The sequence below is a fragment of the Bos taurus genome, chromosome 12 (genome assembly GCF_002263795.3).
Source record: "Bos taurus isolate L1 Dominette 01449 registration number 42190680 breed Hereford chromosome 12, ARS-UCD2.0, whole genome shotgun sequence".
Lineage (NCBI taxonomy): Eukaryota > Metazoa > Chordata > Mammalia > Artiodactyla > Bovidae > Bos > Bos taurus.
The window spans coordinates 84,229,247-84,247,139 of NC_037339.1; the positions used below are offsets into that span (position 1 = coordinate 84,229,247).

The following is a 17,893-nucleotide window of genomic DNA, read 5'->3' on the forward strand; positions in this document are numbered from 1 at the left end:
CTCTTAGGGAAAAGCTACTTATATATCACTTTCCTTCACTCCTATCCCAACTTCCACATCCAATGAGGAGCCTCAAACAGAACAATTCAGAAAGTCGGTCGCTAGTCCATGTAAACTTCTGCGAATTAGAAAGCTAAAGAGATTCATCCGGCTTCCCTGTTATCACAACCTAATTAAAAATTAAGCCTGCTTTATCTGCACACAGTAACTGAACCAATTCACGCAGGGGAGAAACATGACTCGGCAGAACTCAATGAGTGAAATTTTGGAGACCAGACAACAAAAGTTTCTGCGTTGGTGGTCTAGACATATTTAGGCAAAACCACAGTTTATTCTCAAGTAAACTCATCATAGGTTAGTTCATGTGGCGTTATTGCCTAATTACTAATTTTTAGAATTATGAAATGCAGAGACGGTCCTTCTTTGCAGAAAAGTTTAACAAATTCACAGATTTTAGCTATCACCCTTGGAAAGTGAGGCCCCATTCTAGGCCCAGGAGGATGCACAATATATGAAGCAAACCAAGATACCTTCCCTCCTGGGGCCTGCACTCTAGTGGGGGAGACAGATGGAAAACACAAGAGACAGATAAATACACAGAGTATTTTAGAAGACCACGGCTGCATAGGGAAATAGAGAAAGAGGTGGTGATGCCAGGTGAGATTCTAGATGAGATGGCTGCATAGGTTTCATTGGAAAATATTACATGAACAGAGGAGGGAACACAAATTCTTTGGTAAATAAATGAGCCAAAAATGCAAAAGCTCAGCAAAGCCATAAGTTCATCTTTGACACCAAGGAGATGGGCAGACCATGGACCAGAAATCTGGTCTGTGAGATCTTTCACAGCAAGGACTTGACCCTAGTAATCTTCAAAGACGCTCTTCATCCGTTACTTTAGAAAGAATAGATCTTCAGGAGAATTTTTTTTTAATTGCTGTTGTCATGTATGAGTCACGTTACAGTAATGCTTAGATGGAGATGAAGGAGAAATTCATTACTTTGGGAGAAGAGGACAAATGTGTGTTTTCAGCATCATGATAATATGGGACATAGCAAAAACATGAGAGAAACCGTCTGGAGGAGAGCCTTCAGGTGGATTTAGATGTGAAAATAAATAGAAAGAGAAGGCCTTCCAAAGGAGCAAGCCCTTCTCCTCTTCTTCTCAGTGTACAAGACAAACTAGAAGGGTCTTATAGTCTCCGCAAGTTGTAAATATGCTCCCTGAGAAGGTAGATCAGGCCCACTTCCCCAGTATTACTTGTAGATTTCTACAGTGGATTATAGAGCAGATCACTGTGGTTGAAACAAAACTGGGGCCGGGGGGATATGTTAGGAAAGGAAGAATAGCATCTAAAAGGCTAAGCCTAATGAGATGGGAGGAGCTTCCCAGGGGCAAAGAACTGGCCTGCCAATGCAGGAAACATAAGAGATGCAGGTTCGATCCCTGGATCGGGAAGATCCTCTGGAGGAGGGCATGACAACCCACTCCAGTACTCTTGTCTGGAGAATCCCATGGACAGAGGAGCCTGGTAGGTTATGGTCCATTGGGTCACAAAGAGTCATATATAACTGAAGCAACTTAGCACAGCACAGCACAATGAGATGGGAAAATGTAAAATATAGACTCAAGACAGCATCATAAATTTTAAAAAGTACTGAACAAGATGGAAAATTTGCAATCTTGTATATAAGATGGAGCCCCAACCAAATTTGAACACCATCCATGAACTCTATTAATTTGTATAAACAGGCCTTGCAATAGCCTGTAAAGCCTAAACATGCTTTCTGTCTGTGTGTACATGAGAAGTCTACCTGCCCTGGAATTGAGAATTTGGAGAAGTCAGGTGCCAACTCGTCACACAGTAGGGAAAGGAGACAAAATATTGAGGCTGCAGTTGAGAGTCTTTCCTATGTGTAGCAGAAAGCAAATGTCAATTTAAAAATGTTAGTCAAGAACCACAGGGGATAAAAATATACATAAAAGCAAATGACAGGGAAAAAAAAAAAAAAGATTAATGAAGAGGAAGCAAGAAAGACCCCAGGTGTAAAACTCTTGAGATTCCTTCTACATGGAGAATCAGAAAGCTGCTAAATGCTGCCTGTTTAAAAAACATGCTGTGATATCATTAATTTGCAAGACTTTTATATAAATTATAGGTTCTTAAAATATAATCTCAGCTCACAGGTGGTTCTGAGATGCTTTTGATGTCTCCCCACTGCGGCCCACCCCGGGGGGAGCTCACATCGTAGAGGCAGGGCCAGTCCATAAATCTGCTGCTTCTTCACGATCCACATTAGTGCTTCTTCCTTAATCCTGAGGGCTTGACAGCCATCACATGTCTCCTGAGGCTCCAGGTGAATCCCTGCGTTCGGCAGTGTGTTTTAAGTGGATCTTTACAGATAGGAAGAGTAACCTGACTGATTGGGTAGAGCAGGTGTGCTGGCCGGCATCTGTCGCTCTAGGACTCGGGCTCACTTGCTCCGATCCACAGCGTCTAGCACGCCGTCCGTCAGCAGTGACCCTGGTCCTCTTTACGCCATCATCGCAGGAGCCAAAGGTGTCCAGAAAGTGCCCACTCCCCACTAGTGGCTATTTCAGTTCAAAATAATTAAAAGTGAGCAAAGTCTAAAAGTTCAGTTTCTCAGTCATCAGTGCCAAGGACTCTGGAGCAGCTGGTGGGAAATTTCTTATCATCACAAAAGTCGATCCGACAGCACTGATGTTTTCTTTAAACTGGAGTCTAGTAGATTTACAGTGCTGTCTTAGTTCCAGGTGTACAGCCAAGTGAATCAATTATACGTGTCCACACAGCCACTCTTTTTTAGCTTGTTTTCCCAAGGTAGGTCATTACAGAGCATTGAGTAGAGTTCCCAATGCTATACAGCAGACCTGTATTAGTTATCTCTTGATATACAGTGGTGTGTGTGTCAGTTCGTCTCCCAACTTATCCCACCTTACCTCCTTGGTAATCATAAGTTTGTTGTCTCCTGTAATTCTGTAAATCTACTCCCATGTTATAGGTAAGCTCATGTTATAGGTACCCCTTTTTTTCAGATTCCATATATAACTGTTACCATATGCTATTTGTCTTTCTCTGTCTGACTGACTTCACTCGGTAGGGGAGAAGGCAATGGCACCCACTCCAGTATTCTTGCCTGGAAAATCCCATGGACGGAGGAGCCTGGTAGGCTGCAGTCCACGGGGTCGAGAAGAGTTGGACACGACCGAGCGACTTCACTTTCACTTTTCACTTTCATGCATTGGAGAAGGAAATGGAAACCCACTCCAGTGTCCTTGCCTGGAGAATCCCAGGGACGGGGGAGCCTGGTGGCTTGCCTTCTATGGGTCGCACAGAGTCGGACACGACTGAAGCGACGTAGCAGCAGCAGCAGCAGCGCTCAGTAGAACAATCTCCAGCTTCCTCCTTGTCATTGTATATGGCATTATAGACAGCACTGATTTTTTTTAACTTTTTATTTGTTTGAAGAGAACAAAAAAATTTCTTATTTTTGTACATTTAAAAAATTTTCATGAACCTTCTAAACACTTTTGTTCAGTTGAACATATACAACTCTTCAAAGTAAAGATGCTGGTGATTGTAGTGTTGTTTTGACAGGCATGCCTGTGTCTCTAGTCGTTCAGTCATATCCGACTTTTTGTGACCATTTGGACTGTATCCCGTCAGGCTCCTCTGTCCATGGGGTTCTCCAGGCAAGACTACTGGAGTGGGTTGCCATGCCTTCTTCCAGGGGATATTCCCAACCTAGGGATTGAACCTACAACTTCTGTGTCTCCTGCATCGCAGGCAGATTCTTTATGTGATGAAACAGGAGGGGACTTTAACTCAGAGAAAGTGAAAGTGTGAGTCACTCAGTCGTGTCCAACTCTTTGCAACCCCATGGACTGTAGCTCTCCAGGATTGTCCATGGAATTCTCCAGGCCAGAATACTGGAGTGGGTTGGCATGCCCTCCTCCAGGGGATCGTCCCGACCCAAGGATCGAATCCAGGTCTCCTGCATTGCAGGCAGATTCTTTACCATCTGAGCCACGAGGGAAGCCCTTAACCCAGAGCATCTATGCTAATTTACCCGAAGTACCCAAAGGCTTTTAGTGGTGGCGCTAGAGTAAATTAGCACTAATTTCAAATTCATGGTTTTACCACAAGGGGAATACTGAGTTTTCTGCACCTAGAACTGTATCACACCATTATCTGTCTTCTGCAAAAGATAGGAAGGAAATTTGATCACTGCTTGAAATGTTGGGTGAACACCATTCATAAGAACAAGACCACAAATCAACTTCAGGATCTTTTCTTTTATGAAATAAAGCTGCTGAAGAACTCAGAAGGCTGTAGAGTGCAAAGAGATGCAACCGGAGAGTGAAGGTCAAAAATTGTAGAGACGCCAGTAGTTAGGTCCCCCTGAAGTAGATTCCTTTCTGCCCAGTCCTGTTCTTCGTAACATGTGCCTTTCCTAGAGGTTTTCATCCAGTAAACATGGTCGTCTGGCCAGGGCTTTTTTTTTTTTTTTTTTCCTCACTATCTTTGTGCCTGAAAAGCTGGAAACAATCTTGTGAGCCAGTAAATTTTAACATGTGTTTGCAAACTATTAACAAGCAAGAGCCAACTATTTGAAAGTACGATTTTTAGAAGTCTAGGATTGTTCTTTGCAAAGAGAGACCAGGAAGGGAAGAACAGGCAGTGACTTCACTTTTTCTTTGCTGAGAAGCTCCCAGCGGAGAGCTTTTCCCAGAAGCTGAGTTTCTAAACCCAGCGAGCTGACGTTCCCCCCGCACATGGTGACCACCGGATGGTGAAACAGCAGCACAGGACAGGTTTTCTTGGGCAGCTCTTGGCATCAGCATCTGAGCCTGATCATTTTATTACTGTCTCAGGGTCTGAGCTCATCTGCATGAAGGGCTGTCACTCAGGGTCCTCCATGAAGCCACAGGTGGGAACTGCAGTCACCTGGAAGCCGGTGACTTGCACCTCCGGGGGCCCCTGAATGTCTAAGGACTGGGACTGCTTGGCCGTCTCTGTGTCTAGGGGGTCTCTCCACCTGGTTTGTGCAGCATGACAGGTGCGGGGTGGCTGGGCTTCTCACACAGAGTCAGCGTGTCCAAGGCACATGACCCAGGAAAGAGAACGCCCGGTGGTCAGTACATTCCCTTTGACGAGCCTGCCTTAGAAGTTACACAGCAGCACTCCCACCACGTCCATCCGCCAGGCAGTCCCAAAGCACACCCGGGTGTAGGAAAGATGAGGTAGATTCTGGGGCTTCCCCGGTGGCTCCAAGGTATAAGGAATCCACCTGCACTATAGCAGACTTGCAGGAGACACGGGTCGACCCCTGGGCCGGGAAGACCCCCTGGAAGAGGAAATGGCGACCCACCCCAGTATTCTCGCCTGGAGAATCCTATGGGCAGAGTACTTGGTGGGCCACAGTCCACGGGGTCACAAGAGTTGGACACGACTGAGCACACACATGCGCCAAACAGATTCTACCTCCTGCTGGGACTGGGAACTCGACTGTGGCCAAGTTTTGGGAAGTTCAGACTGCCTCTGACTGTGGACAAAACAGCTCACATCGCTCCCACATGGAAGATGCACTCATGTCTGGGTGCATGCTCAGTCACTCAGTCGTGGCCGACTCTGCAATCCCATGGACGGTAGCCCGCCCGGCAACTCTATCCGTGGTATTCTCCAGGCAAGCATATTGGAGTGGGTTGCCATTTCCTTCTCCAGGGAAGATGCATTCAGTTCAGTTCAGTCGCTCAGTCGTGTCCAACTCTTTGCGACCCCATGAACCGCAACACACCAGGCCTCCCTGTCCATCACCAACTCCCGAAGTTCACCCAAACTCATGTCCATTGAGTCAGTGATGCCATCCAACCATCTCATCCTCTGTCGTCCCCTTCTCCTCCTGCCTTCAATCTTTCCCAGCATCAGGGTCTTTTCCAATGAGTCAGCTCTTCACATCAGGTGGCCAAAGTATTGGAGCTGCAGCTTCAAAGATGCACTCACCCCTCCCCTGAACTCCCCAAAGCCTCACCCCACTACCAAGCTCAAGTCCCAGTTCCAGATCCCACCGTGTAAATCCGGTCCACGTATCCCAGCTGCTCAGACCAGGCTCCTTAGGTAGGCAGCTCCTCTAGGACTGTCCTAAACTATTGAAGGCAGGTTACCTGTTCTCCTCACAACTAGCATGTTGCTTGTGGCTTGGTTAGGATTTAGTCCTGGTGCCTAGAAAGTATTTTCCATGGCCATTTGATCCATGCTCTGGAATCTTGGCTTACCTTAGGATATTATTTCCTAGTCCACAACAGGCTAGTCCTGTTTGGGGGGGTGGTCGTTTTCTCAGCCTGATTCCTGCTCACAGAACTCTGAGGCACCAGAACCTCTTTATCTTGTACTGACTCTTCCTTTCTCATTGCATGCTGATACGATTCCCTTAAAAACTTTGTTGAGTTTCCTGTGAATCAAATTCCACTCCTTTAGTCAAAGCCACATTTACAAATCTCTTTAAGATAACCTCCTCTCTACCTTTTTTTTTTTTTTTCTGGAAGATTTCTGTAGGGCAATACCCTTAATATTCTTAGACTGTGGTTCTTATATTGTATGGTTATATATCTTATATATACAGTTCTAATATTCTTAGAGTGTCTTGTGGTTTTGTTTCTTTGAAAGGATCCATGAAACACCACCTAGAGTCTTTTCTTGGGTCTTAATAAAGTGGTTCATAGTTACGACCTTGGCTTCACCTTCAGATCATATTTTCTTGAAAATAACCCCGGATTTAATCTGGGCTTACCAGGCATTTCTTAACTTCAGAGTTATCTGCTATCTGGATGGCCCAGTGAGAAACAATCTTATTTTCAAACTCAGAAATCCCAGGCTCCTTTACAGTTAATAGTTGGTCTTTCTTTAGCTCACCGCTTTATTCCCATGTTTCCCACGGGGAAGTGGAGGGACCCAGGAGTCCACTCCTACACACTGACGAGACCTGTCGTAGACCATCCGGCTCCTCACTCGTGTTGGCTGGTGTCGGCGTTGCTCCGGGTGACAGGGCTGCTAAGCTTTCCACAAAGGTGCAAAACCGGCCATGTTCCTTCCGCTTCCAGCATCTTTCTCACTTTCCTTTAAATCTCACCGGGAGCTTTCTTGAAGGTCACACTTCTGCTAACAGTACCGTCAAGATTTCTCCAGTTTCCCAAGGCTCCTGCCAGGCTTTTAAAGTCTGCGTTTCTTGTGAATAGTAGCACTGCATTCCAGGTTCCAGTATCTGCAGTAGCTGTCTGCTGCTATGTAACAAACCTCTCCAAACTTCAGTGCCTTAAAATGGCGAAGACTAGCAGTCTCCTCCCTCCCTCTGTGTGTGTGTGTGTGTGTGTCTGTCTGTCTGTCTCTCTGTCTGTCATTCTTTTTCTCTGTCTGTCTCTCTCTTTCTTTCTCTGTCTCTCCCTGTCTCTGTCTGTCTGTCTGTCTCTGTTTCTTCTCTGTCTCTCTCTCTCTCTGTCTCTCTGTCTGTCTCTTTGTCTCTCTCTCTGTCTCTGTCCACCTGTCTGTCGGTCTGTCTCTGTCTCTCTCTCTCTCTCTGTCTGTCTATTTGTCTGTCTCTCTGTCTTGCTCTCTGTCTCTCCCTGTCTGTCTCTCTCTCTCCTTCTCTCTGTCTGTCTGTCTCTTTCTCTCTGTCTCTCTCTGTCTGTCGGTCTGTCTCTGTCTCTCTCTGTCTGTCTGTCTCTCTATTTGTCTCTCTCTGTCTTGCTCTCTGTTTCTCTCTGTCTGTCTCTCTCTTTCTCTCTGTCTCTGTCTGTCTGTCTGTCTCTTTCTCTCTGTCTCTGTCTGTCTGTCTGTCTCTTTCTCTCTCTCTGTCTGTCTGTCGGTCTGTCTCTCTCTCCACTCTAGCAGTTGGCTGGCATCAGCTAAGGCCCTGTCCTGCAAGCTGTCTCCCAGCTGTACTTAGACAGCAGCAGGGCCGGGACAGCCCACAGGCTCAGCTCTTTGGGTCTCTGGAGTCTGGGCTGGGGAAATGCAGACAGCTGGGGCCTGGGGCAGACGGTGCTCTGTCATCTCTCTCCTCTGTCTGGCCTCCCCACAGCAGGGCTGCTTCAGCATCCGCAGACTTCTCCCGCAGAGATCAGGGCCACCAAGACACGTGTCCCAAGAGAGGAGGAGCCAGCAGGGCCACACCGCCCCGGCAAGCCTCAGCGGAGCCGCGGCATTCCTTTCGCCATGTTTTATTCATGGGGCCAGCACAGAGGTCCTTCTAGCTTCCAGGCTCTGGAAGAGCAGCAGGGACTAAGAATATTGTTGAAGGCAATTTTGGAAAATACAGTCTGCCACACATCCTTTAAATTATTCAGATCTTCAGAACAACTCTATAATACTAATGTTAAAATTTTGTTTGGTTCATTAACTTTCTGGGAGAAGCTTATGAGTTGCTGTGCTTTAGCGCATTGAAAGCCTTCGGGATAATGCGCATTAATTACAGAATTGTGCATTTGGGGGTATTTTCTGCTCTTAAAAGTTGGCTGCTTTGGTGAACCCTGTATAATACTGGCCTCCAAAGATGTCCATTGAGTTAGAAAATTAACTTTGTTCTTTTCAATTCTCGTCTGGATGTCTCCCATTTGTTTCATGTTTACAAAGTGCCAGCGTCTGAACTAAGCCCTTTGCGTACACCATTTTATTTCTCTGAGATAATTACTGATATCACCATTTTATGCATGACTATACTGAAGCTTCCCTGATAGCTCAGTTGTAAAGAATCGGCCTGCAATGCAGGAGAACCCGGTTTCATTCCTGTGTCGGGAAGATCCTCTGGAGTAAGGGATAGGCTACCCACTCCAGTATTCTTGGGCTTCCCTGGTGGCTCTGCTGGTGAAGTATCCACCTACAATGTGGGAGACTTTGGTTCAATCCCTGGGTTGGGAAGATCCCCTGGAGAAGGGAAAGGCTACCCACTCCAGTATTCTGACCTGGAGAATTCCATGGACTGTATATCCATGGGGTGGCAAAGAGTCAGACACGACCGAGTGACTTTCACATTCTGAAGCTTAGAGGGATGTGACCAAGAGGTCTTCTAAAATTATAATTTGCATGAATGCCACAACCACAAGTGTGCACACACACCCAATTCTGTGACCCCCTCTTATGGCCTGTATTTGCCCACCTCATAATATATATCATGTTCTAATTGCTATAGAATTAGAAATAACTTTTTTTTTTAGTTCTCTGACTCAGCTAAGAGGGCAGAGGAGGCAGGGAACATTTTCTGTGTATTCACTGATGTGTCTTAAGAAGTATTGGTTAAACACACAGCTAAATGAATAACAGCGTGGAATGCTGGTCCTGCTGGAGTTTGAATGCAAGTCTGTCTGACTCCAGAGCCTTTCATTTTAACCCTAAAAGTGGAGTTGTTGCCCCCAAAGTGAGGTGGAGACTCTCATATGTGCAGTCATAATGACAGAAAAGCCTGGCTGCCTGCCTTAAATAACTCAGGAACTCAGCAAAATTAGATGTGCTTATTTAGATCAAGACTTCCTACAGATTAGCACAATACCAAATTGGTAAAACAGTTCACGATTTTTGAGAAGTTTTGATATTTCAGCAAAACTGTATGTAATTTTCTAAAATTAGCGTCTCAGTTTCCAGAGAAATTGTATTCAATAAAATCTACTATGATTTATAGTAAAAATATTAGGAAAAGGACTTTTAGAATTTTTAACTTTAATAAAAGTTTTGAGTCATATTTAAATAGTTTTTCTGCCTCTTTCAAAATTAGTTCTAATAGTATGCTCTTGGGCTTCCCTAGTAGCTCAGATGGTAAAGCATCTGTCTATAATGCAGGAGACCCAGGTTCGATCCCTGGTTCGGGAAGATCCTCTGGAGACGGAAATGGCAACTCACTCCAGTGTTCTTGCCTGGAGAATCCCATGGACGGAGGAGCCTGGCGGGCTACAGTCCATGTAGCTGCTGCACGTCCAGGTGGGGCTGCAAAGAGTCGGACGGGACTGAGCAACTAATACACAACAGTGTGCTCCTTTGTTTTTCTAAATACAGTCCTTCTTTCCAACTTCAGTTCCCGCTTAAGTTCTTAGTGAAATATAACACTCTTGATTTCCCTACTGTTTGTTAGGATTTAAGTATGTTCAGTTCAGTTCAGTCGCTCAGTCGTGTCTGACTCTTTGCGACCCCATGAATCGCAGCACGCCAGGCCTCCCTGTCCATCACCAACTCCCGGAGTTCACTCAGACTCACGTCCATCGAGTCAGTGATGCCATCCAGCCATCTCATCCTCAGTCGGCCCCTTCTCCTCCTGCCCCAATCCCTCCCAGCATCACAGTCTTTTCCAATGAGTCAACTCTTCGCATGAGGTGGCCAAAGTATTGGAGTTTCAGCTTTAGCATCATTCCCTCCAAAGAAATCCCAGGGCTGATCTCCTTCAGAATGGACCGGTTGGATCTTCTTGCAGTCCAAGGGACTCTCAAGAGTCTTCTCCAACACCACAGTTCAAAAGCATAAATTCTTCGGCGCTCAGCCTTCTTCATAGTCCAACTCTCACATCCATACATGACCACTGGAAAAACCATAGCCTTGACTAGACGGACCTTTGTTGGCAAAGTAATGTCTCTGCTTTTCAATATGCTATCTAGGTTGGTCATAACTTTCTTTCCAAGGAGTAAGCGTCTTTTAATTTCATGGCTGCAGTCACCATCTGCAGTGATTTTGGAGCCCAAAAAATAAAGTCTGACACTGTTTCCACTGTTTCCGCATCTACTTCCCATGAAGTGATGGGACCAGATGCCATGATCTTCGTTTTCCGAATGTTGAGCTTTAAGCCAACTTTTTCACTCTCCTCTTTCACCTTTATCAAGAGGCTTTTTAGTTCCTCTTCACTTTCTGCCATAAGGGTGGTGTCATCTGCATATCTGAGGTTATTGATATTTCTCCTGGCAATCTTGATTCCAGCTTGTGCTTCTTCCACTGCAAATATGTTAGTTAATTGTAAAACTCACTCTTGGCATCATTTTCACAAAGTTCTTTTTAGAAAGATAATCTCTCCATGCTGCAGTTGTTTTCATTGGTGGGTTGTGTTCATTTCACCTGGGTGCCTGCTCAGTTGCTTCGATCATATCTGACTTCTTGCGGCCTCATGGACTGTAGCCCACCAGGCTCTTCTGTCCATGGAATTTCTTAGGCAAGAATACTGGAGTGGGTTGCCATTTCCTTCTCCAGGGGTTCTCCCCAGCCCAGGGATTGAACCCCTGTCTCCTGTGTCTCCTGCACTTGAGGTGGATGCTTTACCACTGACTCAGCAGGGAAGCCCTAGATTATTTCTACAACCCAGCTTCCGAGGATTTCCTATAAGAAACACCCAGGGGGCACCAAGTCTCTGATTTTCACCTTCTCCCCAGTCTCCTAGAAGTCCTGAGGATCGGTCAGGCCAGTCCTCAGTCCTCACGTGTCAGGCCCTTAGAACCCAGGTGTGAGCAGGCTCCAGGGGAGATGTGCGGTGCCCTCCCCACCGCATCCCAGGCCCTTCATCCCTGGCATCCCGGGTCTCCTTATGGCCAGTGTACCTCCTCCTTGTCCTCCAGCTCCAAGACCAAAACTGGTTTTCTCCTGGGCAGTCGCGGGGAGTGTGGGGAGACCCGGACCCTGGGGGGTGGGAGGACGGGGCCCCTGGAGGGGGCAGGCCGGCGCGGGTTGGGGCCTGGGTCGCGCTGACGCTCCGGCCCCCTCTCTGTCCCTGGCCCAGCTCTCACCCGGCCCCGGCCGCACAGCGACGACTACAGCACCATGAAGAAGGTCCCCCCTCGGAAGCCCAAGCGAAGCCCCCACACCAAGCTCAGCGGTTCCTCGGAGGAGATCTCGGGCGCCCGGCCAGGGGCGGCAGGGCCCGGGGGCGCGAGGCGCAGAGCGGGCGGCCCGCAGCGCCTCCCGGGAGTCCCCGCGCCCCCCGCGCCCCCGGAGCCCGAGCCCGAGCCCGTCTACATCGAGATGCTGGGCCGCGCCGGCAGCCCCGAGCCGGCCGAGGCGGTGTACGAGGAGATGAAGTACTGGGCGCCCCCCGGGGACGCGGGCGGCCGGGGGGCGGGCGCCGGCTCGGCGTGCGCGTCGCCCCCCGCGGCCCCCGAGGACGGCGGCGCCGGCGGGGACGCGTGCGGCATCCCCGCGCCCTTCCCCAACCTGCTGGCGCACCGGCCCCCGCTGCTCGTGTTCCCCCCCACGCCGGCCACCTGCTCCCCCGCGTCCGACGAGTCGCCCTTGACGCCCCTGGAGGTGAAGAAGCTGCCGGTGCTGGAGACCAACCTCAAGTACCCCGTGCAGCCCGAGGGCTCCAGCCCCCTGTCCCCCCAGCACCCCAAAACCCCCAAGGGGGACGGCGACCGGCCCGCGTCCCCGGGCGTCCCCGCGCTCGCGGGGCCGCACGGAGCCTCCCCGCCCCCGACGCCCCCGCCCGCGCCCCCCGCCGCCCCGCGGCCACCCGGGCACTTCCCCTTCGCGGCCCCCGCGGAGCCCCCCAGGGTCCCCCCGAAGCCCACCTCGGCCCCCGCAGGCGCGCCCTGCAGCCCCCTCCCCAAAACCCCGTATTCCCCCGGGAAGACGGCCCGAGGGGAGCCCAGGAAGGCCACCACCACTGGCGCCCCCTCCCCGGCCCCCTACAGCCCCCCGAACTCCAGAGCTCTGGGCAGCCCCCTGGACGAGCTGGCCAGCCTGTTCAACTCCGGCAGGAGCGTGCTCCGGAGGTCTGCGGTGGGCAGGAGGATCCGCGAACCCCAGGGTGAGTCTGGAGCACTGAGCTCGCTCAGACAGGTCCAGATGTGAGGGTAGGGGTGCTGTGCAGAGGAATGCGGTGTTAAGGAATGCGCGGGGTCCCTGCAGGGTCCTTCAGAGCAGGTAGCGGCTTTAAGATCATCTTATATGCAACCGGTATGGCCAAGTAGTTAAGAATGCATCTTTCCCATTTTGCAGACACAAGTTCATGATATTAAAAACACATTGCACTAAAACCAGGCTTCAGACAGCCTGGTGAAACGATGGGCATTAGAGCAAAACTCAGCTTGAGCCACTGACTTCCCTTTGCTAACAATATCCGGATATAACTTGGAAATGGCAGTTGCCGCGTGCTGTTATATTGAGATGTCCTTTTGGGGTTACCCGAACACCCTCGCCTTACTGGCCGTCTCACTTCCATTCCCTGCCTCTGGAGTGATTACTTCTCAGTTACTCCCTGACACTCAGTACCACTGGGTAGGAAGCCCAGCCCAGGAAGGCCACTGCGGGGCCCCATCCCCCGCCTCCTACAGCTGCACCCCCGAACTTCAGGCCTCTAGGCAGCCTCCCCGGAGGAGCTGGCCAGCCTCTTCAGCTGTTGTTGCCAGTAAATGATTTGCCTTCTGGTCCCAAGGACCATTTTCACTCCATTCTGTTCTGTCTGCATCTTCTCGCGGAGCGTCTCAACTACTCAGCTGTTGACAAGCCAGTCCCAGTGAGCTCAGGGCTAGACTGTGGCAGCCAGAGGCCGTGGCCTGTATCAAAAAGTATTTATTTTGTGTCCCTATAAAAGTAGAATGTAGCTATCAAAAAAAAAAAGCTCATTAAGAATTTTTTGTTGATCTCGTTAGTAGCTCACCTCATTCAGATGAGGTTGCCTTTGGGCTCAGATTCTCTTAATAACCACAAAGAACATCGTCATCTTCCAAAAAGCATCTGAAGGCTTTTATATGAAACCAAAATATTTTCTAGCGTTCTGTATTTGGGAAGTGAACTACAGTAATATAAAGCATCTTCTCTTAAAACTGTAATGGGTCCCTCGGTCATAATGCCATTATGTAGATGACAGCTACTGGCATCCTTACTTTACAGAGATGGGAGACTTCAGGGCAAGGAGGCTAAGCACCTTCCTTAAGGTCAGGCAGTAGGACCAAAAGTAGCCACTTACCTGCTCTTTCTCCTAAAGAAAATACATAGCTGCATTGGCTTTCATCATCTGATGAGGTACAAAAAACCCCCTAGAAAACCTAGGAAATGTTCTCAATAAGTGAAAAGTACGTCAAGGCTAAGAACACTTAGCAAATGGATGAATAACCTGCTCTTTGTTTACTCTTCAGACTAATAAGCTAATTGTTTAGCCATTTCTTCTTAATTATAAGTCATTAATAAAAGAAATTGTCCTTGTAAGTAGGGGATGACTTGAATTTCACAAGTCATATGTTTCATTCCAAGAAACAAAACAGACTCTAAAAGAAAAGCATTACACGAACACATTAATGTTTGCTTTGCTTTTGGAACTAAAAGTTTATTAAAGCGTCATAAGCCTCCTTTTACTATAGATGAGAGTTGGATGAATTCTTCTCGGATGTATTCAGAAAAGTGAAGTTAATGATTTTCTAGATGGGTGGCAATCCTTTGGAAATCCCTAAGTCTACTCTTGAGACTTCCTTGGACTACAAGGAGATCCAACCAGTCCATTCTAAAGGAGATCAGTCCTGGGTGTTCTTTGGAAGGACTGATGCTAAAGCTGAAACTCCAATCCTTTGGCCACCTCATGTGAAGAGTTGACTCATTGGAAAAGACTCTGATGCTGGGAGGGATTGAGGGGAGGAGGAGAAGGGGACGACAGAGGATGAGATAGATGGCTGGATGGCATCACTGACTCGATGGACATGAGTTTGTGTGAACTCCGGGAGTTGGTGATGGACAGGGAGGCCTGGCGTGCTGCAATTCATGGGGTCGCAAAGAGTCAGACACAACTGAGTGACTGAACTGAATGAACTGAAATCTAGGACTCGCAGGGAGGACCACAGAGAGGTCTCCAGCCAGGGTGCCCGGATATGCTAATTATATTTCCCCGTGGTGACATTAACCAGTGCCCGCTAACATCCATCAAAACCTCAAGGACACCATCGTTAGTGCAACTCTAAAATTAGAAAGCATCTATTTTCCTCCTGTAGGCTTTTACAAAATACTCTTCACTTAGAAAAGGTTGTCTGGAGCCACTTAAGACTTTCTTACAAATGCCTGCATTGGCAGCTTCTGCCCCCAGCACAGTGGCTGTAATAACAGCTGCAGTAGAAGAGGCTTGTCCCCACACACCAGGTGACTGGGGTCCAGCTGTGCAGATGAGAACCCTGTGATCCCTCATGGTTCGTGACTCGGGAAATGTCCCCACGCACCCGGTGACTGGGGTCCAGCTGTGCGGCTGAGAACCCTGTGATCCCTCACAGTTCGTGACTCGGGAAACTCCTGGACCACAGCACAGAACGCGTCCTCGTGGCATCTTTCAGCATGCAGGAGGGGCTTAAGAGAAGACTGGGAAGAAAAAAAAGTCATCACACTGGAGCTAATCACCAGAGCTGCTTATATGATTATTAAGGTTTACACACTGTGATCCAGGAACCAGGAATCCATTTTCTACTAAATGAATCTCATGGCTGTTATTCATGATTTACTGAAGTCCTGGGACTTCTTTTAAGATTACAAATATTTTTCTTTACCCTCTTTATATTTAAAAATGCTCTTCTCTTCACCCGAAAGAGCTTTCTTACCAAAGAATCCAGTGGGCAGCTAATTCTGCCTCAAGGCACCTGAATTAATTACAGCCCGATTTTTGGACAGTTGTGATGTGGGGAAATTGTACCGCAAATTTGGGGAGCATTTCAGAACTTCCCCCTCGATTCTTTGGAGAGCGACCTTGAAGAGATTATGTATTAGTCGCTCAGTCGTATATGACTCTTTGCGACCCCATAAACTGTAGCCCGACAGGCTCCTCTGTCCATGGGATTCTCTAGGCAAGAATACTGGAGAGGGCTGCCATTCCCTTCTCCAGGGAATCTTCCTGAACCAGGTATCAAACCCAGGCCTCCCAGATGTAGGTAGATTCTTTACCGTCTGAGCCACCTCAGTCCAGTTCAGTCGCTCAGTCGTGTCTAACTCTTTGCATCCCATGGACTGCAGCGCGCCAGGCCTCCCTGTCCATCGCCAACTCCCGGTTTACTCAAACTCAGATCCATTGAGCTGGTGATGCCATCCAACCATCTCATCCTCTGTCGTCCCTTTCTCCTCCTGCCTTCGATCTTTTCAAGTATCAGGGTCTTTTCCAGTGAGTCAGGTCTTCACATCAGGTGGCCAAATGATTGGAGTTTCAGCTTCAACATCAGTCCTTCCAAGGAGTATTGAGGACTGATTTCCTTTAGGATGGACTGGCTGAATATCCTTGAAGTCCAAGGAACTCTCAAGAGTCTTCTCCAACACCACAGTTCAAAAGTATCAATTCTTTGGCGCTCAGCTTTCTTCACAGTCCAACTCTCACATCAGTACATGACTACTGGAAAAACCATAGCCTTGACTAGACGGACCTTTGTTGATAAAATAATGTCTCTCCACAAATAGTCGAGTGTTGACAGTTCCTTGCTTTGGACTTGAGAAAAGGCATTCAGAGGATTCGCTCCAGACTACTTTTGGCACTGATTAACACGTAAGGAATGGTGAGTCGTGGATAGCAAACAAGGTCCTGTGGTGTTTAATTATACTCTGTTGCTACTCTGTAGACCTAAATATGGGATTTCATAACTATCGTATTCCTATAGACTCCTGGATATTCAACTGGAGGAACACAAAGTCACAGAAGCTCTTGAGTCCAGAATGCAGGTGGACAAAATGTGATTGTCCAGGTGACGGCCGTGGCGACAGCTTGGCAGGAGGTGTCTTAGCTGCTGTGGTTGCAGGGGCTACTGTGCTCCAGGCATGGTTTTAATAACCTGTTTAGTTCTCACAAGACTAAACAGTGTCTGCTGTGGTGTCCCCATTCTACAGATGGGAAAACTAAGGCATAGAGATTAAACTTGCTCCCACTTTGAGAGACACAGCCTGACTTAAATGCAGTGATTCTGGCTCTAGAGGCGACTGTCTCAGTTACCTACACCGTGAGGCCCAGAACTGCAGGGAATTAAAATAAAATAGAGAGTAAGGCTTTAAAAAGCACTATTTACTCACCCAAGGTGCAACAAGTAAGAGTCTTACAGTTTGGATAAGAAAACTGCTTCATAAAATTCCAAACATGTACTTCACAGCTCAGGGATACATACAACTGCAGAATGTGTTCTGGGGGCCGCTGGGCCTTAGAATGAAGAACAACCACGTGTTTAATTGTCTGTCCTTTCTGTTGATCCCATTCATTCACAAGGTGTTTTTCTTCTGATGCCATATTATGGTTAATATTATTATGCTAATTTTTTTTATAGTTGCTTAGTTTCAAAAATTATGAGACGGAGTTCACATGCAGAGTGGATACCATTTGCTTCTTGGGGCCACGAGGGTGCGCCATTGCTCCAAACGGTTCCTTCCATGGCTGGTTGTTTATCTAGAATGTGAAATAAAATGAGCATGTTTTCTGTGTCCATTGAAAAAGAGCAGGATGATCAGGCATTAACAAAAATGCAGTACGCCTCAGAAACGTGGGGAAGAAAGTGGAGGAGTCTGATTTGCAGAATATGTAAAAAAAAAAATTATTTTGTGACTTTCTGATACTGTGCATCTTTAGTTTACATAATATAAATAGGTAGTTAAAAATTATATTGGCAACAAGAAACATAGAGACAATATTTCTTTGCATGTATTAGGTGTTTAGTAAATACATTTGATGAAAACCTACCTTTAAAAAAGCAGTTTGACATATAAATATATTTGATAAATCTGGCCCTGGGGCATTTTTACAAATCAGAACCACTGCAGCCAAATGGAAATTACTCTTAATTTCAAATATTTTATTTCATTGCATAAATACTCCAAGTAAGGATATTTTGAGTTTTGACTTCTCTGGTGGCTCAGATGGTAAAAGAAACCTTCTACAATGCAGGAGACCCAGGTTTGATCCCTGGGTCGGG

The 17,893-nt window shown here is 47.6% G+C and overlaps 1 protein-coding gene and 1 non-coding gene across 4 annotated transcripts in view; both read left to right on the forward strand.

Moving 5' to 3' along the window:
• The window catches only part of MYO16 (myosin XVI), a 519,124-nt gene that overhangs the window by 448,834 nt on the left and 52,397 nt on the right, over positions 1-17,893 (forward strand). For all 3 annotated transcript variants that reach the window (XM_059892322.1, XM_025000169.2, XM_059892321.1), the window contains exon 32: positions 11,764-12,789. In XM_059892322.1, the coding sequence (XP_059748305.1) occupies positions 11,764-12,789 (1,026 nt within the window). The remainder of the gene's footprint in view (positions 1-11,763; positions 12,790-17,893) is intronic.
• Positions 9,810-9,881, forward strand: TRNAY-AUA (transfer RNA tyrosine (anticodon AUA)). Its single transcript has one exon. It is a non-coding gene; the product is annotated as a tRNA-Tyr (tRNA).